General features: G+C 39.0%; 1 protein-coding gene across 8 annotated transcripts in view; it reads left to right on the forward strand.

Moving 5' to 3' along the window:
- Positions 1 to 20362, forward strand: part of lrch3 (leucine-rich repeats and calponin homology (CH) domain containing 3) — a 142049-nt gene that overhangs the window by 72169 nt on the left and 49518 nt on the right. For 3 of the 8 annotated variants that reach the window (XM_059944417.1, XM_059944445.1, XM_059944436.1), the window contains exons 9-14: positions 2363 to 2511; positions 4719 to 4798; positions 6610 to 6658; positions 8237 to 8398; positions 10967 to 11023; positions 18050 to 18109. In XM_059944417.1, the coding sequence (XP_059800400.1) occupies positions 2363 to 2511; positions 4719 to 4798; positions 6610 to 6658; positions 8237 to 8398; positions 10967 to 11023; positions 18050 to 18109 (557 nt within the window). The remainder of the gene's footprint in view (positions 1 to 2362; positions 2512 to 4718; positions 4799 to 6609; positions 6659 to 8236; positions 8399 to 10966; positions 11024 to 18049; positions 18110 to 20362) is intronic. The other 5 variants (XM_059944426.1, XM_059944462.1, XM_059944452.1 and 2 more) reach the window with 3 other exon arrangements.

Here is a 20362-nt window from a genome sequence, read left to right on the forward strand (position 1 = left end):
GCAGCCAGTTTGTTGGCACAGGTTTTCAGTATCCTACCAAGTACACCATCAAAGCCTGATGCCTTTCAAGGGTTCACCCTCTTGAAAGATGTTCTGATATCGGCTCCTGACACAGATATCACATGGTTGCCCAACACTTCTGTTTCATTCAGTTGCAGTTTTATTCTCCCTTTCAAAGCATGCATAAAAGGCATTTAGCGTAAGGGGCATTTATCTGGGAGTGAAGTATCACAGTCATTTATGATGTTTGGTTTTGTCTCATAAGACCATAAGTTATAGGAGCAGAATTGAGCTATTTAGCCCATCAAGTCTGCTTTGCCATTTCATCATGGCTGATCTAATTTTCCTCTCGGCCCCAATCTCCTGCCTTCCCCCTCCCACCCCCTTGTATTCCTTCATGCCCTGACCAATCAAGAATCTATCAACCTCTGCCTTAAATATGCATAAAGACTTGGCCTCTAAAGCTGCATATAGCAAAGGATTCCACAGATTCACCACTCTCTGGCTAAGGAAGTAAAGCCCCACCAAAGCTGATATGCATCCAATTCCATCTCTACTTCCTTCAGTGTTGCTTTTTCTCTTGAGACAGTCTTCTTGCATTAATTTAGCATACAAAATGCAACATTCAACACTTGCCTGAGATAAATTCCATCTGCCAATCCTTGGCCCATTTTACCAATTGATCTAGATTCTATTGATACATTCTTCACTGGAATTTTAATTTATTGGAATATTTAATAACAATAAAAACTTAAGTATACTACAGCACCAATTTTGATTATTTCCACAAACTTACTAGTTATGCCACTTTCACTCTTATCCAGATCGTTAATATAGGGGAACCAGCACCAATCCTTGTGGCATATGCCACCCCATGCAGACTGATAATGATCAACTTATTTTTATTGTAACTTATTCCTATAAATCTATTCTAAATATTGCAATTTAGTCCGCTCTGTAAATGAATCAGGTGTATTGAATCAACGCAATCATTCAGTGCCTCATATTTGCTTATGTTCTATATCCGAGAAATCCAGAAACAATCCTGCTAACCACCTCTGTCTGTCCATGTCACCATGTAACTTTTACTTTGCAAACATTTACCTCACTTCTTTAAAATATATTGGTATTACTGATTTGACCACTCCCAGCAGTACGTTTCCTTTAATAACTGATAACTTCCAATTGCTAACACTCATCAACACTGCCTGAAAGACTTTACATAACTCTGTCAAACACGTAAATAAAATTCTCTGAATCACATCATGGCGGAAGGTTGCCCAAGTGTGTTTTTGGAACTATTATTCTTTTATTACTATAGTTTCTACTAACCATGGCACACATGAGCGAAAGCAGGCCATCTATATGTTAAACTTTGAGTATGTTGTGGCAAACCAAGTGTTATTCTTGAGCTTATCTGACAGTTGCTCTCCAAGTGTTGACTTCAGCCAGTTGTCCAGATAAATCTATGCAGATGGTATCTTTTTGAATGCTTTCCTCGAAAAGGATCTCACTGTAAACAAACATTTCAAGCCCAAGCTAGGAGGAAAAGTCTGTGGCATTGATTTCAGGTGAAGTGGGCAGGCCGGCAGCAGAGTTCTGAAAATAAATCCAAACATTTAGCAAGCCTGGCTCCAAATCCAGATAAACTGGTTAGGTTAGTCATACATAAAATTGTGTGCAAAATATGTGGAGCATTAAGCTGCTGTAACTGGCCACTGTGACATTGGTATTCATAATGGTTAATGTTTTGTGTGTTTTTGACTGATTTAAATGGTACCTGCTTTAAGTTGAGAGGATTATGAAATGCAAAAAAATCTATGATTTATGCTCTGGATGGTTTGCAGATATTGTATAATGCATTGTGACAAACAACATTGTGTTCTATTTTAGTTATCGTTTTATTTATTTATTGAGATACAGTGCAGAGTAAGCCCTACCAGCCCTTTAAGCCATCTGCCCAACAATCCCCGATTTATTCCCTCTAATTATGGGATAATTTACAATGACTAATTAATCTACCAACTGGTACATCTTTGGACTGTGGGAGAAAACAGGAGCACCAAGAGGAGACGCACGTGGTCACGGGGGGAACGTGCAAACTCCTTACAGGTAGCGGCGGGAATTAAACCTGGGTTGCCTGTACTATAATAAAGTGCTGTACTAACCAATATATCAATATATAACTGCTACTCTCTCTGTCCCACCTTATAAAACTCTATACTTGACTTTGTGGTGCCACATACGGTTTCTTAAATTTATCATGAACAAACAAAAGCTGAGACTAAGGTTGTGTCATTGTGCATGTTTTGTGAAGTAAATAATTTGCAATAGTGGGTTGAAAATATTGTTTCTATTCCAGTTGAACATGATCTAGAACAGATTGATTACATTGATAGCTGTCCAGTCGAGGAAGAGGAGGAGGAAGTGCGATTGTTAAAACGTCCTGAGTCCACTAGCCTCAGTTCACAATTTATGGCATATATTGAAAAGAGACGCATTAACTATGAGGTAGTATGCATGATCTTTGGTATTCCATACAAAAGAGTGGAGATGTTTACATGTAAAGAGCATATGATTAAGAAAGTGGTTTGCAGAAGTAATGTGTAATTGAATTAAAATTTACCAATTAGCTTTTCAATCAATAACCTTGTCAATGCAATAACTTATATTTGATTTTCTTCAATTGCTATTTCTTGATGAATTAGATTTATGGAAAAAGATAAATGATGGGTCAATTTGGGCAGAGACAAATCTCATTCATGATATGTAGTGGATTCCAGTTAATTGGGACACATCAAGATCAGTACATTTTCACCTAATTATGTGGCTGTTTGAATTAACTTTCATGGAAGTAGTTAAAAAGGTATAAAGAATACAAACTACTGTTTAACTGAGTAACAAATTATGTACTTAATGAAAAATTAGAACATCATCAATACTACTACAGTAATATAAAACCGTGTATTCATTTCTAACAGTTATCAGTGGAGGAATTCATCCAGTGTACACTGCCTTGTTCTTTCAATTAACTGTAAATGAACAAAATCAGTGCCAATGCCTAGTGCAGATAATGGACTGCCTTCATACTATCCTTTCGACAGTTGCTTCCTCCAAATCTACATTTTCATTGTAACATTTAAAATGATTGTCAATGCCGTCATATTCTTTGTAGTTTCTAACTTGTTGAAGTAATGAAATCATTTCATTTTCACTCCTGGTCATTTGTGGCGTCTCCAAGCCTGAATACTTGAAGCTGCAGTGAGCAAAACAGCCTTACGACTTATTTCTTGCCAACTATCAGTGGCAAAAGCACTGCTGTTTGGAAAAAAATGCATGCAACTGATGATATTTTAAAACTGTTCATTCTAAGCATGGTGTGGTGTATAATGGACACATAAGTACACGAGACTAATGCTAGTTAGAAACTGTTCGGCAACAGACTCCTGCCCTAATTAAGTGGCATCAGAATCAGGTTTATTCTGATATCATCGGCATGTGATGTGAAATTTGTTAACTTAGTAGCAGCTGTTCAATGCAATACATAATATTAGAAGAAACAAAATAAAATAATAATAAATAAATCTTTTATAGTATACTCTATTGAATAGATTAAAAATCATGCAAAAAAAACCAGAAATACTGTATTTTTTTTTAAAGTGAGGTAGTGTCCAAGGGTTTAATGTCCATTTAGGAATCGGATGGCAAAGTGGAAGAAGCTGTTCCTGAATCACTGAGTGTGTGCCGTCAGGCTTCTGTACCAGCTACTTGGTGGTAACTGAGAAAAGGGCATACCCTGGGTGCTGATGGTCCCTAACAATGGTTGCTGCCCCTCTAAGACACCGCTGCTTGAAGATGACCTGGGTACTTTGTAGGCTAGCATCCAAGATGCAGATGACTAAATTTACAATCCTCTGCAGCTGCTTTCCGTCCTGTGCAGTAGCCCATCACCCCCCATAGCAGACAGTGATACAGCCTGTCAGAATGCTCTCCACAGTACATCTGTAGACATATTTTTGAATGTATTTGTTGACATACCAAATCTCTTCAAACTCCTAATGAAGTATGGAAGCTGTGTTGCCTTCTTTATAACTGCATCAATATGTTGGGACCAGGTTAGATTCTCAGAGATCTTGACACCCAGGAATTTGAAACTGCTTACTCTCTCCACTTCTGATGCCTCTATGAGGATTGGTATATATTTCTTTGTCTTACCCTTCCAGAAGCACAGTCAGCTTTTTGGTCTTACTGACGTTGAGTGCCAGGTTTTTGCTGCGGCACCACTCCACTAGTTGATTCTGCCAACAATGGTTGTATCATCAGTAAGTTTATAGATGGTATTTGAACTATGCCCTAGCCACACAGTCATGTGTATATAGAGAGTAGAGCAGTGGGCTAAGCACACACCCCTGAGGTGCAACAGTGTTGATCATCAGCGAGGAGGAGATGTTATAACCAATCCAGGCAGAATGTGGTCTTCCAGTTAGGAAGTAGAGAATGCAATTGCAGAGATAGTATCTCAAATAAACAAAGGGAATCCTAGCTATTTTCTCAATTAATATTGTTAACTGAAGAATTGTCCCAAATAATTGGCTGTCTTGATTAGCCTATGGCCCAATTAACTGGAATCCATTGTATCCTATTTAACAAGACTGGTTAGTAATTAGTTCCACAGTGCTTCTAAGCAACCAATAGTGAAGGTTTTCTTTCTCTTGAAGGGTTCTTCTGTGAAGTCACCAAAGCTTATTGGAGATCCACAAAGAACGGAAAATGGGAGGAGCTGGTTACAACAGAGCAGGTAATACGTCAGCTTAAATTTATTGCGTTTGCATGAAACAATGAAAGTGACTTGCATATTTCAAAATTACAACTTTTTTTAAGAACCAGAGCAACTGAAAATAATTTAATGTAGCAGGAATATATTAGGTTTTACAATTATAAAACCTGGCATATTGTAACTTTAAAATAAAATACTTGAAAATTAGAGTTTTCTGCAGCTGAGTTAGAGGCCTTTTGTACCAACAGGATTATTCAGTGCTTTATATTTATATCAGCAGAGCAATCCAGAACCAATCCCATTCACATAGTAGTATACCTCAGTTCAAATCAAATAAAGTTTAATTGTCATTCAAGCCATACATAGATACAGATAAATGAAACAACATTCCTCTGGGACCAAGGTGCAAAAACATACAAAAACAAAATAATGAGAAAGAAAAAAAAGAACATAGACAAGTAAGAAAAAAAAGTTTTTGACCAAATTCTTGAGTAAGGAGGCCCACAAATTCATGGTTCCTCCTCAGTCCAGCCTGTATTTCCATTAATCCACCACTGGGGGGCGCACCGCCAACCAAGCCTGGACACCACACTGCAATACAAGCCCGAGGACTGAGGCCTCCTCCGAGCTACAGCCTAAGCAACACTGCTACCTCGTCGCCTGTCTCAACACCAAACAAGGGAACCTAGCCTGCAACAATCAATGTCCAATAAGGTCTTGCGATCACAAAAGAAACACCTAAGGCAGTCACTCACGGTTTCACTGCATGCCACCTTCGCGCCAGCTCGAAGGCACTAACTTTTCTGGTGCCTCCGAATACCATGCAGCAGCACGGTCTCCACCCAGGTCAGCTTTTCCAAGCCCAATCCAGTTTCACCTGAGGGCCCGGCTCAAGTCCCCCTGGTCCGACAGCCCAATTCAACATCCCCAGCCTGATGGACTGACTCGCTGGCTCTTACAACACCCCAGCCAGCTACTCTGAACAAAGACTAGCTCACTGATGCGATAGACCTGCTCTACAGTTAGTTATTGGAATAAAGAATAGTCTTTCTATGTATAAAAACACATTTAACAAGGAAGAAAGCACCTTCAGTTGGCCCCCAAGAGGCCACTGCGTGTATACACAGTGCCATCTTACCGGAAGACTCAGTTAACCCATGTTTAGGAAAACAGTGGGATTCATCAATCTTTGTGTAACTTCAAATCAGACATTAGAAAATTTAAGTTTATTCTTTTCTTTTTCACCTTGTGTATGTTTGTTTTGTTACTTGGTCTCTAGTTTTACCTATCTGAGACAAAAATATGCAAGTATTAATCTGATGAGAGAATGGCTGTTTAATGTCTGCTTGAGAATAATGCCATCCTGTTACCATTTTGAACATGGCTGGTAATGTTGTTCCACTGAGTCTCTCCAGGGCAGTGAAAAACTACTATGTAGAAACTGGCAAGGGAATTCTTCAATAGGAAATGGCAAAAATGCCACCTTCAAAGGCAGTTGGTGTAGCAAGGTTTACTCTTCCTTATTAACCAGAAGCTGTCTGCTTGACAAACACTTGAATGTTGTTTATTTGAGAGACTAAAAGCACTACCATAATAGCATACCCAAAAACAATTTAATAATTGTAAGATTCTTTTCATTCCTGCATTGGTGAAACAGCCTGATTTGACTACTGTTTAATTAACTTAATGTGAGTTTTAATTGTCAGTACTAATGTAACCTTAAAGCATTTTATTCAATTTGCCATTTGATAAACATATGCTTAAATATTACTCTTGAAGATGAATTTGCACTGCCTTAATCTGCATTAAATTTCAATTTTTTTTTCTTCCAGTGAAATTTCAGAAGCTGGCATAGTGTCAAAAACTACTGGTCAATATGTGGTAATTATTATATAGATGATTATTTCTAAAGTTTTTACTAATCATTTATGTCATGCTGCCAGATGAGTTTTTAACTCACTTGAACACAACAGTATTAATCTCTGAATGCTGTAATATTGAAATACTAGAGGAAATGCAATTTTTATATTTAAATCAAATCTATAAACCCAGGTTTATAGATTACCTTGTCAAAATGAATTTTATTAGAGTTGTTTAGTCTAAGATACTAAGTTATCTTACTGTGCCATTGCTGCCATAAGACTTATCACTTACAGTGACCCTGCACCAAACTTAAATGGTCTTTATGGAAAGGGTATTCTTTGCTGACCTAAAGCTTCCAATATGAAGCATGAAGGACCAAGGGGCTTTAGTGACTTTCAGCAAGGTGAAGTTTTGATATGACTTCAAGGGAATCCAGCACATGTGCATTTCACTAGGAACTGCTGGCATTTGCAGGCATAATCTGAACCTATATATTTTTATAGCCCTTGTTCCTGTCAGGCAGTTTCTTTTCAATTTAATTGTTCAGTTTTGTGTCTCTTCCTGTCTTCTTTTTCCCTTGTCTGAGATTTTTGCTGTTCTTTAGCTGGTTAAAGAGTGAGACTGGCAGAAAATAGAATATATTCACTGTGGATGTCCTGTCCCTGTACACCTTCATCCCCCATCAGGAGGGCCTTAAAGCTCTCTACTGCTTTCTAGACAATAGACCCACCAGTTCCCCTCCACCACCTCCCTCCTCCATCTGGTCGAACTGGTCCTCACTCTCAATAATTTATTCTTTGATTCCTCCCACTCTTCAAACCAAAGGTGTAGCCATGGGCACTCGCATGGTTCCCGGCTATATCAGTTATGTGGGACGGTCTATGTTCCAAGCCTACACAGGTTATCACTCCAACTTTTCCTCTGTGTCCAGTACATAATTGTCTGTAACTTCCGCCATCTCCAGTGGGAACCCACCACTAAGCACATCTTTCGACCCCCCCCCCCCACACACACTTCCTGCTTTCTGCGTGGATCACTTCTGATGCGACTCCCTTGTCTATTTGTGTGTCCCCCCCCCCCCCCCCCCACTGATCTCCCTCCTGGTACTTCTCCTTGCAAACAAAACAAGTGCTACACCTGCCCCTGCATCAATTCTTTCACTATCATTCAAAGTCCCAGTTTGTCCAGATGAGGCAACACTTCACCTGTGAGTCTGTTGGGAAGATCTACTGTATCCAGTACTGCCAGTGTGGCCTCCTGTATATTGGTGAGACCCGACATAGTTCTTGCAGCATTTTGTGTGAATTGTGACAATAGAACCTGTTGTTTTGTGGACATTACAATTAAGAACCCAAAAAAGGATGGAGATGACTTTTAAATCACAAAGAAAACAGAAATAAAATAGAATTGTGTTCTTTAGATCTTAGCCTTTTTAATCCTAAATTTCAAAATTGCTGTTTCAAATTAAACATAATGGCTCAACTTTAATTCAGTTCTTCATTTGACAACTGAAATTTAATGTTGTAGAAGGGGGTTTTAATGTGAAAATCATATTTGGGTGAAGAAATAAAATGCTTTCAATGCTATAATTATTAGACTTCGAATGCTGGATGCACAGAGTTGGAGCCACAGAAAAAGCGTGAGCAGTTAATGGTTGAACGGACCAGAAGAGAGGCACAAATTGCAGCTGAACAATATGAAGAAGAGCGAATCCGAACAAAACAAATACAGAAAGAAGCTGTTCTTGACTTTGTGAGAGTAAGCAATAACATTTTAACAATATGACCACAGTACTTTACAATGGTAATTTTCCAGGTTTAGTCCAGAAAATACTGATCTTATTTTCTTGTTTGAGGAAATTATCTTAAGTTCTGTTTGCCTTGTATATTTTGGCCTTTTCTTCCTCAAGTACCCACTTCATGAATTTTAACAGAGCAAACTCAATATGGTGAATTGCTAACCCTTGTTTCACTGTTTCTCAAGGATAATCAAAACTTTCTACAGATTTAATAGATTCCATCCTTAAGTATTCATCTGGAGCTTTATAAGTTTCCTGCACATCCTTGGCAATATTTACATTGTGTAGCTGAATTCAGATAAGTTAAGTTGCATTGGTCAAAGTTGCACAGGGGTTTATAAAATGGCTCTTATTTTCCCTCTTGTACCAATGTCACCCATTAAGTTTTTCAAGATAGAAGAATGGGATTTTTATGTCACCACATATTATCTTTTCATTTAAAAAACTTACCTGAAATTTAAACTTGCTTCCTTCTCCAGAAGCCAGCAGATAGTGAATAGATATCTAAGTGTCAGTGTATGGCCATTACAGTTCTTTTAGAGATAATCAATCAAGTCAACACTTTAAAAATGAAATTGTTAATCCCATCCAATTTGTTCATCTTTTCACTTTATAATCTAAATTTATTTTGGAAAAAGTAACAACAAACAACAAGTGGAATTGCCAATTCTTTATGGATTCTCCTCAGAAATAGATTTTGGCATGTACATGGGAATTAGTGGCAATGAGGGAGTCTGATAACTTTGCATCTTGAATGCTTGCTTGAATAGGAATTCTATGCTGCTTGTAGCTTTCTCTTGGTACATGGGGTTCAAATGGTGCATGTTACATCCTTGATAAATAATTTAGAATCTACTATGGCCTTGTGCTTTATTACATTAGTTTAAACAAATTTCTGAAAAATCCAGAAAATTAAATTTTCAATTGTATACCCTTTAGTGCATTTGCATCAGAATACTTTGTTCCTGAAGTTAGATTTTTGATGTTTATTAATTGCAAACCCATTTCAGAACTGAAGAGAACTATCTGATGTAATATGATTACAAAAGCTTCATATAAACTACATGTTGGGTTCTTTTTAATAACTATTGTCACATACCCCTTGACAGGTTAAAGAACCAGCAGAAATGGAAAACACATTGGAGTCTGGTATTGCTAATAACTAATAGTGTTTATTAGTAATTACGCAATACAGTACTATAAATGCAGATGTATTAAAAAGTTAGCAATGATATATATATATATATATATATATATATATATATACATACACACACACACAAGTGTGGAAATAGGAACAAAACTAAGCTCTTCCAAACCCAGGGGTGAATGGATAGAGTCTTACAATGTTGAAGAGAGTTCAGTTCAGTTTGAGTTAGTTAATTGAGTAACGTTAGAGAGAGAGAGAGATTTGTAATCCAAGGGTGTATGTTGTGAGAAGGCAATTATGTCGCTATTCCAAAATAACAATAACAGTAGATTTTATCTCCGAAGTTATTCCAGTCCACACATGACGTATCACCGCCAGTGATCTTCAACGAATACCCTTTCAACACAGGTGGTACCACACCCAAATTCAGCTACTGGTCATCCCAAAGTGGTGGCCACAGGATACTCAAACAGAATCCATGTATGGATTATCACCAACAGTAACTTATCACTGAGATACCACCTTCAAGTGGTAAAACTACCAACCCAGGCAAGGATTATCACACACAGGTAGTTTCCACACAAGGTTACCCCAAGCACTCAACTGTGATAGCCACTTATCCAGTTCCACAACATACGAAGTAACTCCTACAGTGATTTACCACAGGGGTGCCTTTCTTCAGTGAACTACCACACCCAAACAAGGGTAACACACACAAGTGGTAATCACAAAGTTTTCCACCTCACCAGAGAACCCACTCCTGTGGATTAACTACGTGACAGTCACACCCTCATATTCAAATGGAACTCAAACTCACCCTTACGGGCTACAGAGGAGAGAGTCCAAACAGTGACCTCTTTGTCGCTTGCAGAGAAACCATAACATCAATCTTCCAAGCATTCTTCTCCTCTCTCTCAATATTAAAATCTCTGCATTGGACACCTCCGTCTCTCTCTCTGTAACAGCTCAAACAGTGTCCAAAAGTCAGTCTCGTTCTCCCGACGTTAAAGTGATTGTCCACAGAAAATATGAACCCTAGGGGTACATAACACTATATATTTGTATAAATGGTTCAAAGCTTTGGCCCATCATGGTTGTATGGCTGACTTTACTATGTTTGTCCAAGATAACTCATCCTGTGCACCAGTTGTTCAAGTAAACATGATTTTCTCTTGTGTCAGTCACACTGCTTTAAGACACACATGAAAGGTGGAATCATTTCACTCAGCTGAGTTGGAAGCTGCTGGCTTACTCAGTATTTTTTGCGTTTGTAAAATATAAAGACCACTATTAAATATGTAATTTACTGATCTACCATTCAAACAATTTTATAGGAATGTGGTTAAAGTCATAGTGCTTTTGCTCTATCTCCCTGCAGAAAAAAAGTGGCCTGAGCCCTCAGAAACAGAATCCTTCAGGCAGCGATCACAGTGATGTAAGTCTGTGTGCAGGGCTAGATGGATATCAGAGAACAGAGTGACTATTGACATATGCCAGCTCTTCCCAAGGAATAATGTATTTTCACAGAACTTCAGTTCAAAGATACCATTATTGTGAACTATTTACAAAGGGTCCAACTAAGTCATACATTAACTTTTTCTCCTCAAGAGTACTTAATATTTAATTATTGTATTCAGGACATGCTTCGATATCTAGTTATTCGCAACAAAATTCCTTTAAGGAATTTAATCTGGTCAGAGTAATTTACAGGTTTTCTAATATAGATCTGTTTCTAACTATTATAATAGCCCTTCAATAACAAAATTGTTTTGTAAAGAATGTGAGGTTTTCTCACTATTATTCACAGAACTGTCCTATTTTGTTTTACTTATGGAAATGTTCAAAAACAATTTGACCATTTCCACAAATAGAATTAATTGCTGTGCTATGTACAGAAAAATATCAGACTAGTTGTGCAAATCCAGAAGGCACTAGATCATCTCTCCACTCTTAAACCTCCTGCCATTCCATTATCATCACTACACGCATCCCCAACTAAACGTTCTAAATTGTAACTTCTGAAAACTTAATCCTATTTGACTGTATTGTACAGATTTTCCCCACATGTTTGCAGACATTGTGAGCTGGTTGGAGACCCGAATGTAGGCAGTTAATCATGAAGTTTCATCTCTTTTGTTTCTTATGACAAACTTATACATTCCTGGTTAGAACTTATAAAGTTTCTGTGGGTTGATCAATTTGAATAGATCTCAATAAATAAATTTAAAATATTTTATTAGGAGATAGTTAGACACAAACTTGCTGTCGCTAAATTTCATGACATTTTAATTGTAGGTGTTCCAATACCTGCAACAATTTCCAACTATGTATACCTTTCCTCTAAGTGAGGGTAGAAGATGTAATATTTAGTCAAAGGTCCTTTTATATCCAAATAAAATAATAGATAATGACACACTACCAATTCTCTTCCCATCTCTGATCCCAGCTCTAATTTGTGCCATGTCTTCACCATTTCCTCCAATCTACCCCTCTCAGAGGCTGAACATTCTGTCCTCAGCAAGGACCTTGAACTTTGTCCCTCTTTTCCTGCACATCAATGACTTCTACGCCTATCACAACACCAAGCTCTTCTTCCATCACCTCCATCTCTGAGCCTATTCTTTGGCACAGTTTCCTCATCCCAAGATCAGAGAAGGGAAAAGAGTTGACATCAGAGAAGAGGGGAGGATTAGAGTGTTCAGAGAAGTAGAGCGGGAGGCTCCAAGGACCAAAAGGTGACAGGGGAACCTGAAAGACCTAGGGTTGGATGCTGTTGTAGTCTGGCATAGTGACATCTACTTTGCTGAGGCCAGATAGCAACTCTCAGAACACAAGAACTCAAAATAGGAGCAGGGGTAGGCCATCTGGCCCGTTGACCTTGCTCCACCATTCAGTAAGATCACAGCTGATCTAGCCATGGACTCAGCTCCACCTAGCTGCCTTAATCCCTATAACCCTTAATTCCCCCACTATGCAAAAATCAATACAATCTTGTCTTAAATATACTTACTGAGGTGGCCTCCACTGCTTCATTGGGAAGAGAATTCCACAGATGCACCACTCTCTGGGGAAAAACGGTTCCTCCTCATCTCCATCCTAAATCTACTTCCCTGAATCTTGAGGCTATGTCCCTTAATTCTAGTCTCACCTACCAGTGGGAACAGTTTTCCTGCCTCTATCTTATCTATCCCTTTCATAATTTTATATGTTCCTAAAAGATTTCCTTTCATTCTTCTGAATTCCAGTGAGTACAGTCCCAGGTAACAATCTCTCCTCATAAACCCCCTCATCTCTGGAATCAACCTGGTGGTCCTCCTCTGCACCTCCTCCAAAGCCAGTTTATCCTCCTTCAAGTAAGGAGACCAGAACTGCAGGTGGTACTCCAGATGTGGCCTCACCAGTACCTTGTACAGTTGCAGCATAACCTCCCTGTTCTTAAATGCAATCCCTCTGGCAATGAAGGCCAACATTCATTTGCCTTCCTGATAGCCTGCTGCACCTGCAAACCAACCTTTTGTGATTCATGCACAAACACTCACAAGTCCCACTGCACAGCAGCATGCTGCAATTTTTTACCATTTAAATAATAATCTGCTCTTTAATTTTTCCTTCCAAAGTGGATGACCTCGCATTTACCAACATTGTATTCCATCTGCCAGACCCTTGCCTACTTAATTAACCCATCTATATCTCTCTGCAGACTCTCTGTATCTTCTGCACAATTTGCTTTTCCATTCAATTCAGTGTCATCAACAAACTTACGGACACCACACCAAGTCCCTTCTTCTAGATCATCAATGTATATTCTGAACTGTTGCGGGCACAACGCTGACCCCTCTGGTACACCGCTCACCACTGATTGCCAACCAGAGTAACACCCATGTATCCCAACACTCTGCTTTATATTAGTTAACCAATCCTCTATCCATGCTAATACATCACCCTCCAATTCTATGCATTCTATCTTATGGAAAAGTCTTTTATGTGGCACCTTATCGAGCGCCTTCTGGAAATCCAAGTAAATAACGTCTGTCTGTTCCCCTCTATCCACTGCACTGGTTATATCCTCAAAGAACTCCAGTAAGTTTATCAAACAGGACCTACCTTTGCTGAATCCATGCTGCATCTACCTGATGGATCCATTTCTTTCCAGATGCCTCACTATTTATTCTTTAATTAGAGCTTCAAGCATTTTCCCAACTACAGATATTAAACTAACTGACCTATAGTTACCTGCCTTTTGCCTACATCCTTTTTTGAACAGTGGTGTGATATTTGCCGTTTTCCAATCTGCCAGGACTTTTCCAGAGTCCAGAGAATTTTGGTAAATTATCACCAAAGCCTCCACTATAAATTCTGACATTTCTTTCAGTACCCTGGGATGCAGTCCATCAGGACCAGGGAACTCTTCTATCTTCAGGACCAAAAGTTTGTTCAGCACTACCTCTTTAGTGACAGCTAGTGTATCGAGGTCCTCATCTCCCATCACTTCCATAACATCTCTCTTTGGCATGTTAGGTATGTCCTCCACCGTGAACACCAACACAAAATACTCATTCAAAACCTCAGCCATTTCCTTATTACTAAATGTCAATTCCCCCTTCTCATCCTCAAGGGACTTGCATTCACTTAAGCCACCCTTTTCCACTTTATGTAATTATGACAACTTCTGCTATCTGTTTTTATATTTTATGTTAGTTTATTTTCATAATCTAGCTACCCTTTCTTTATTGCTAGCTTAGTGGTACTTCATTGCTTTTTAAGGTTTTCCTAATCTTCCAGTTTCCCACTACTTTTGGCAACTTTATATGCACAAGCTTTTAGTTTGATAGCTTCTTTTATTTCCTTAGTTATCCAAGGCTGGCTCTCCCCACCCTTACTGTGCTTGCTTTTAACTGGAATATACTTTTGTTGAGCGCTGTGAAAAATCTCTTTGAAAGTCTTCCACTGTTCCTCAACTGTCCCACCATATAACCTGTGTTTCATATCTACACTAGCCAAATCCTCCCTCATCCCATTGTAATCTCCATTGTTTAGGCATAATGCACTGGTTTTAGATTGAACTATTGCACACTCCATTTGAGAAATTCAGTCATTCTGTGATCACTTTCCAAGAGGATCCCTAACAACAAGATCAATAATTTTACCAGTCTCATTGTACAGGACCAGATCTAAGATAGCACATTCCCTTGTAGGTTCAGTAACATGCTGTTCAAGAAAGCCATCAATAGACGCATTCTATGATGTCTTCCTCAAGACTGCCTCGACCAACCTGATTCACCCAATCTATGTGCAGGTTAAAGTCCCACATGACAATTGCTGTTCCGTTCTTACATGCCTCAAATATTTATCTGTTTACTGCCTGTGCCACAATAATGTTATTATTTGGTGGCCGATAGACGACTCCCACCAGTGATTTTTTTTTTCCCTTTAACTGTTCCTAATCTCTACCCAGATGGATTCAACATTCTGCTTTTTAGATCTTGTATCGTCTCTCGCTATTGCCCTGATCTCATCTTTAATTAAGAGCATTACCCCACCTCCCTTACCTTCCTGCCTATCCTTCCATATTACCTGATATCCTTGGATATTTAATTCCCAATCCTCCCTACCCTGCAACCATGTCTCTGTAACGACCACTAAATCATAATTTTTGTACTAATTTGTGCCACAAGTTCACCACCTTGTTTAGAATGTGACAGGCATTCAAAATAAGTGCCCTTACACTCATTGTGCTTTTGAAATCTTGTAATCTTTTACTCTTTTGCACTTGACTTTTTTTCACTCCACCCTTACTTTTCTCTTTTTATCTTCATCTTTATCCACGATTTATTATTTTATCCATACTTCTCCAATCTGTTGAACCCACCCCCTACTATTTAGTTTAAAGCCCCCCCCCTCTCTCTCTACGGCCCCCCATTTCTTTCTCTCTGCGACCTTTTCTTACTTGCTGCTTGAAAAGGACCCCACTCAGGACCATCAGAACATTGTCTCCAGCACCATCACCAACCACATCAACTCTGGAGATCTCCACTACTCATTTCTGCTTCCTTCCAAGATCCAGAAACCTGACTGGCTGGGTAGGCCCATTGTTTCTGCCTGCTCCTACCCCACTGATCGCATGTTCACATATCTCAGTCCCATTGTACCCCTCAGTTCAGTCCCTTCCCGCCTACCTCCATGACACTTCACATGCTCTCGATCACTTTAGTAACATTTAATTCCCTGGCCCTGATCGCCTAATCTCACCATGGGCGTACAGTCCCTATACAATCCCCCATCAAGAAGGCCTTATAGCGTGCCACTTCTCTCTTGATAACAGACCTGACCAATTCCCCTCCACCACCACCCTCATCCGTTTGGCAGAACTGCCCCTCGCACTCAACAACTTCTCTTTCAGCTCCTACCACTTACTCAAGTTGTAGCCATGGGCACCTGGAGGGGTCCCAGCTATGCCTGCAGTTTCGTTGGATGAGTGGAACAGTCTATTTCTCAGTCTTCCCTGGTAAAGCTCCTCTACTCTCTCTGCACTACGTTGATGACTACATTGGTGCTGCTTCATACACCCGTGCTGAGCTCATCAATTTCTCCAACTTTGTCTCCAGCTTCCACCCTGCTCTTAAATTCACCTGATCGATTCTGATGCTTCCCTTCCCTATCTCAATCTCTGTTTACATGTTTGGAGGAACCAAACTACCTTCTGATATTTTTTATAGGCCTACTGACTCCCATGGCTATCTTGACTATACCTCTTCCCATCCTGTCTCCTGTAAAAAAAAAAAATGCCATTCCTTTTTCTCAGTTACTTTATCTCCATCATACCTGCTTCCAGGATGGGGGGTTTTCCAGGACCTCAGAGGATCTCCTCCTTCAAAGAGCGCAGTTTCTCTTCCTCTGCTATTGATGTTGCCCTCATTTCCCAGACATCTGCCCTCACCTCATCTTCCCATCGCCTTAATGGAAATATTTCCTCTTGTCCTCACTTACCACCCCATGAGCCTCTGCATCCAGCACATTATTCTCAGCAACTTCCATCTTTAATAGAACCCTACCAAACAGATCCTTACCTTCTCCAATTCCACCACCTCCCCCCAACTCTCTGCTTTCTGCAGGGATTGCTCCCTCTGTGATTCCCTTTTCCATTCATCCCTCCCCATTAATCTCCCTCCTGCAAGGGGCTAAAGTGCTACACCTGCCCATCACCTCCTCCCTCACCTCCATATTCAGGGCCCCAAACAGTCCTTCTAGGTGAGGCAACAGTTCACCCAGCAAATCTGTTGAGGTCATCTACTGTATTGAGTGTTCCCAGTGCAGCCTCCTATACATTGGTGAGACCCGATGAAGATTAGGAGGCCGCTTGTTGAACACTTTCACTCCATCTGCAAAAAGCAGGATGTCCTCCTGGCTGACCATGTTAATTCCAATCTCCGTTCCCAATCTGACATGTCGGTCCATGGCCTCCTGTACTGCCACAATGAGGCCATGCTCAGTTTGGAGGAGCAACACCTCATATTCTGTCAAGATAGCTTACAACTTGATGGCATGAACATCGATATCTCCAACTTCTGGTCATTTTCCTTTCCCCTTCCTTATTCAATTCCCCACTCTGGCCCACCAGTTAATTCTTCTCCTCTCACTTCCCACTGGTACACCTCCTTTTGCCCATGGTCTACTCTCCTCTCCTATCAGGTTCCTTCTTCTCCAGATCTTTACCTTTCCTGCCTATCACCTCCCAGTTTCTTGCCTCATTCCCCCCCCCCCCCCCCCACCCCAGTCCTACCCACCTGGCTTCATCTGTCAACTTCTAGCTTGTCCTTCTTCCCCTCTCCCCACCACCTTTTTCTGGCTTCTTCTTTCCTTTCCAGTCCTGATGAAGGATCTCAGTCCAAAATGCAGAACTGTTTATTCATTTCCATAGATGCTACTTGACCTGTTGAGTTCCTCCAACATTTTGTGTGTGTTGCTCTGGATTTCCAGCATCTACGGAATGTCTTGTATTTTAAAAGTAAACTTTTTTTCCTAGAAGCAGGTTGCTGATCAACGTTCCTTGCTACTGAAAGAATTTTACTAGGTTGCATTTAACCCACACCAGTTCTCTTTCACATTAGACTAAAATTGAGTACTGCTAAATTTTCCCCAATTCTTTTACATATAAATATTGTAGTATGTACAGTTTGATTAATTGGGCAAATTATCTGGATCCTGGGTAGTTTCAGTTGGGAGTGCATGAGTCATGGTTTTTCTAAATAATGACATGGTCCTTGGCGGTGTAATATGTTAGATGAAGTGCACAGTTTAATTTTCTGCAATTGTTTGGATTATAAAATCAATAACTTAATTAATTGCACATACGTAGGTTTGATTAACTCTATTCCAGTGCTTGTCCCTACATTTGACTATTAAGATAACTTGTTGTATTTTATTGTATTTATTCATCTCTTTCCTCATTACCCTTCCCCAGCACCCCAAACATTACCCTGTCAGACGGTCTCAGCACACAGATGATAGCGCCTTATTAGTGGTAAGAGTGTGCCTGCATGGATTAGCCTGTATTATAATAGAAGTTTAGATTATAGAAATGGCATGCCATGCAATCTTTCAGTCAGATTGATTGAATAGCACAACCCACAAAAAAGCTGTTTGCCATCACTGCTGTACATCATTATGACAGATATGTAAACAAAGTTTCTCTCCCAGTGATGGAAAACTCATACATTTCAAACCTGTAATACATCCTATAATAATAACTAAAGATAGGCAAAACAAAGAAATAAAAGAAACTTTTTATCTTGCATTTAAATTAGGTGTGAAATTAAACAGAATTAAATCAAGCATTTGATTGGAAGAGAGATAGTGCTAATGTTCTGTTACTTGATCTCGTTTTAAGTGCTGTTCCACAGACAGTGCAATGAGTGTTGTGCTGCACTTTTCTTTTCTGTCATTTTTTCTTGATTTTTGACTCCTGGTTATTCTAATATAAACAGCCTCTCTGACAAAAGTCTATAAATAGTTTACTTGAGATCAGTTTAGTTTTAGTTTTAGATCAGCCTTGTTTAGTTTCTTGTGGGTACAGTTCCTGGGAACAAAAAGCCCTCAGTTGACATTTTATTAATTAATGATTGAAGTGAGTATTAGAACAGAGTGATAAAATTTGAATTACTATGATTCTGCCACCATATGCATGGTGCCATGATGCCTGCTAACATCTAATGTATTATTTTCCTGGGAATACTGAATGTTGGTACTGTAGAGGAGTTGTTACCATTCTCACATCTTCAATTTCAAAACAAAATGATGCTAGAGATCCTCAATAATACAACAAAATAGACAGGAAAACCAGTAATATGTAGATGCACTGTTTCAATGTTGTGCAGGGAAAAACAGTGTTCTGTTTTACTGATCATTTAACTGAGTGGATTTGCTAATTTAGAATCCTTAACACATGTTTTTATCAGATTTTGTATGCAAAGGTACACAACACTTCACTTTAGCTTAGCTAAAGTTTTGGCTTTGCAAGTCAAATTTGACTTTTGATGCCTGGTATTTTGATAGATCCCTTAAAAAATTGAGTTTCATATTTGAATAAAACCACATTTTCAGTTAGTGATGCAACACTCTGAAGTTGAAAACCATATATTTTGCACTATGTCATGAGGATCACCAAAACAAAGGGGAAGAAGTACTGCACTATTGTGTTTACATTGGATCATGAATGTAGGTGAACAAGAACAAAAGGTTATAGATGAACTTAGAATAAAAATGGAACAAGAACATAAAGTGTAAACAGGTAGATTTGGTATACAACTTGCTGAAGATTTGAACCCTGTTGGTAAAACCATTCAAACAATTGAGAGAAAGTTGTGTATTAAACCCTAAATCTAAAAGGTAATCTACAGCAAAATGTACATCTGACTTTGCTAGACAAAGATAAGAAATCCCCTCAGCAGCAGTATAGGAATTCTCCCTGATGATTTGATTAAGCCAGACAATATAACTTTTACCTTTGATTTGGATCAGAATTGAATACCTTTTTTTTTGTAGTACATCACTTGTTTTAATGAAAGATTTCTACAATTCTTGTGATTAAAAGAACTGTATTCCTACCACCTGATAACAAAAAATCTGGTAGTAGTTTACAGGATAGAAAATTAATCCCAATTCAAGTCTATTACTTAATTGATTCTGCACTTGCATTCCAAAATGACCTGAGTGAAGATGTCAAAACTTTCTGAAAATCAAATATTTGTGAATATAGCATGTTTAAATTAAATTTGAGAAAGATTGATGTGGATTGTGCTATTCTCATTAGTTTTATGTAGAAGTGATTTGTTCAGTTACCTGATTGTCTTGAATCTGTAGATAATGCTGTTCTGACCTGAACAGGGAGGCATGGAATTATGTCATGTTTTGCGTGGAGTTGCATGTGCTCCACACTTGCCTGAAGTTCTGTCTGCCATAATAACCAATGGGCTGTTTATTGGTAGAGTCGGAAGCACGTAGAAATCATCAAGATGCATGTTTATATCTGTGTTATAAAAGAAGGTACATAATACATACAGAAATTTTTGGGCTGCCCTATCATCTAAATGCTTATTGTTTATTAATTTTTGCAGCAACTACACAAAGTCCAGCATGGAATTACTTTTTCGAAATTTCTATCTTGGGTCTCCTTGCAATAGAGTATTTTGGTCTGTGTGTCTGAATGATTAAGTGTAGTTTTAACTGGATTTTTACATTTCATTTTCAGTTTCCAGTTTTACTCACCTTGATATAG

This window comes from Hypanus sabinus, chromosome 2 (genome assembly GCF_030144855.1).
Source record: "Hypanus sabinus isolate sHypSab1 chromosome 2, sHypSab1.hap1, whole genome shotgun sequence".
NCBI classification, from domain to species: Eukaryota; Metazoa; Chordata; class Chondrichthyes; order Myliobatiformes; family Dasyatidae; genus Hypanus; species Hypanus sabinus.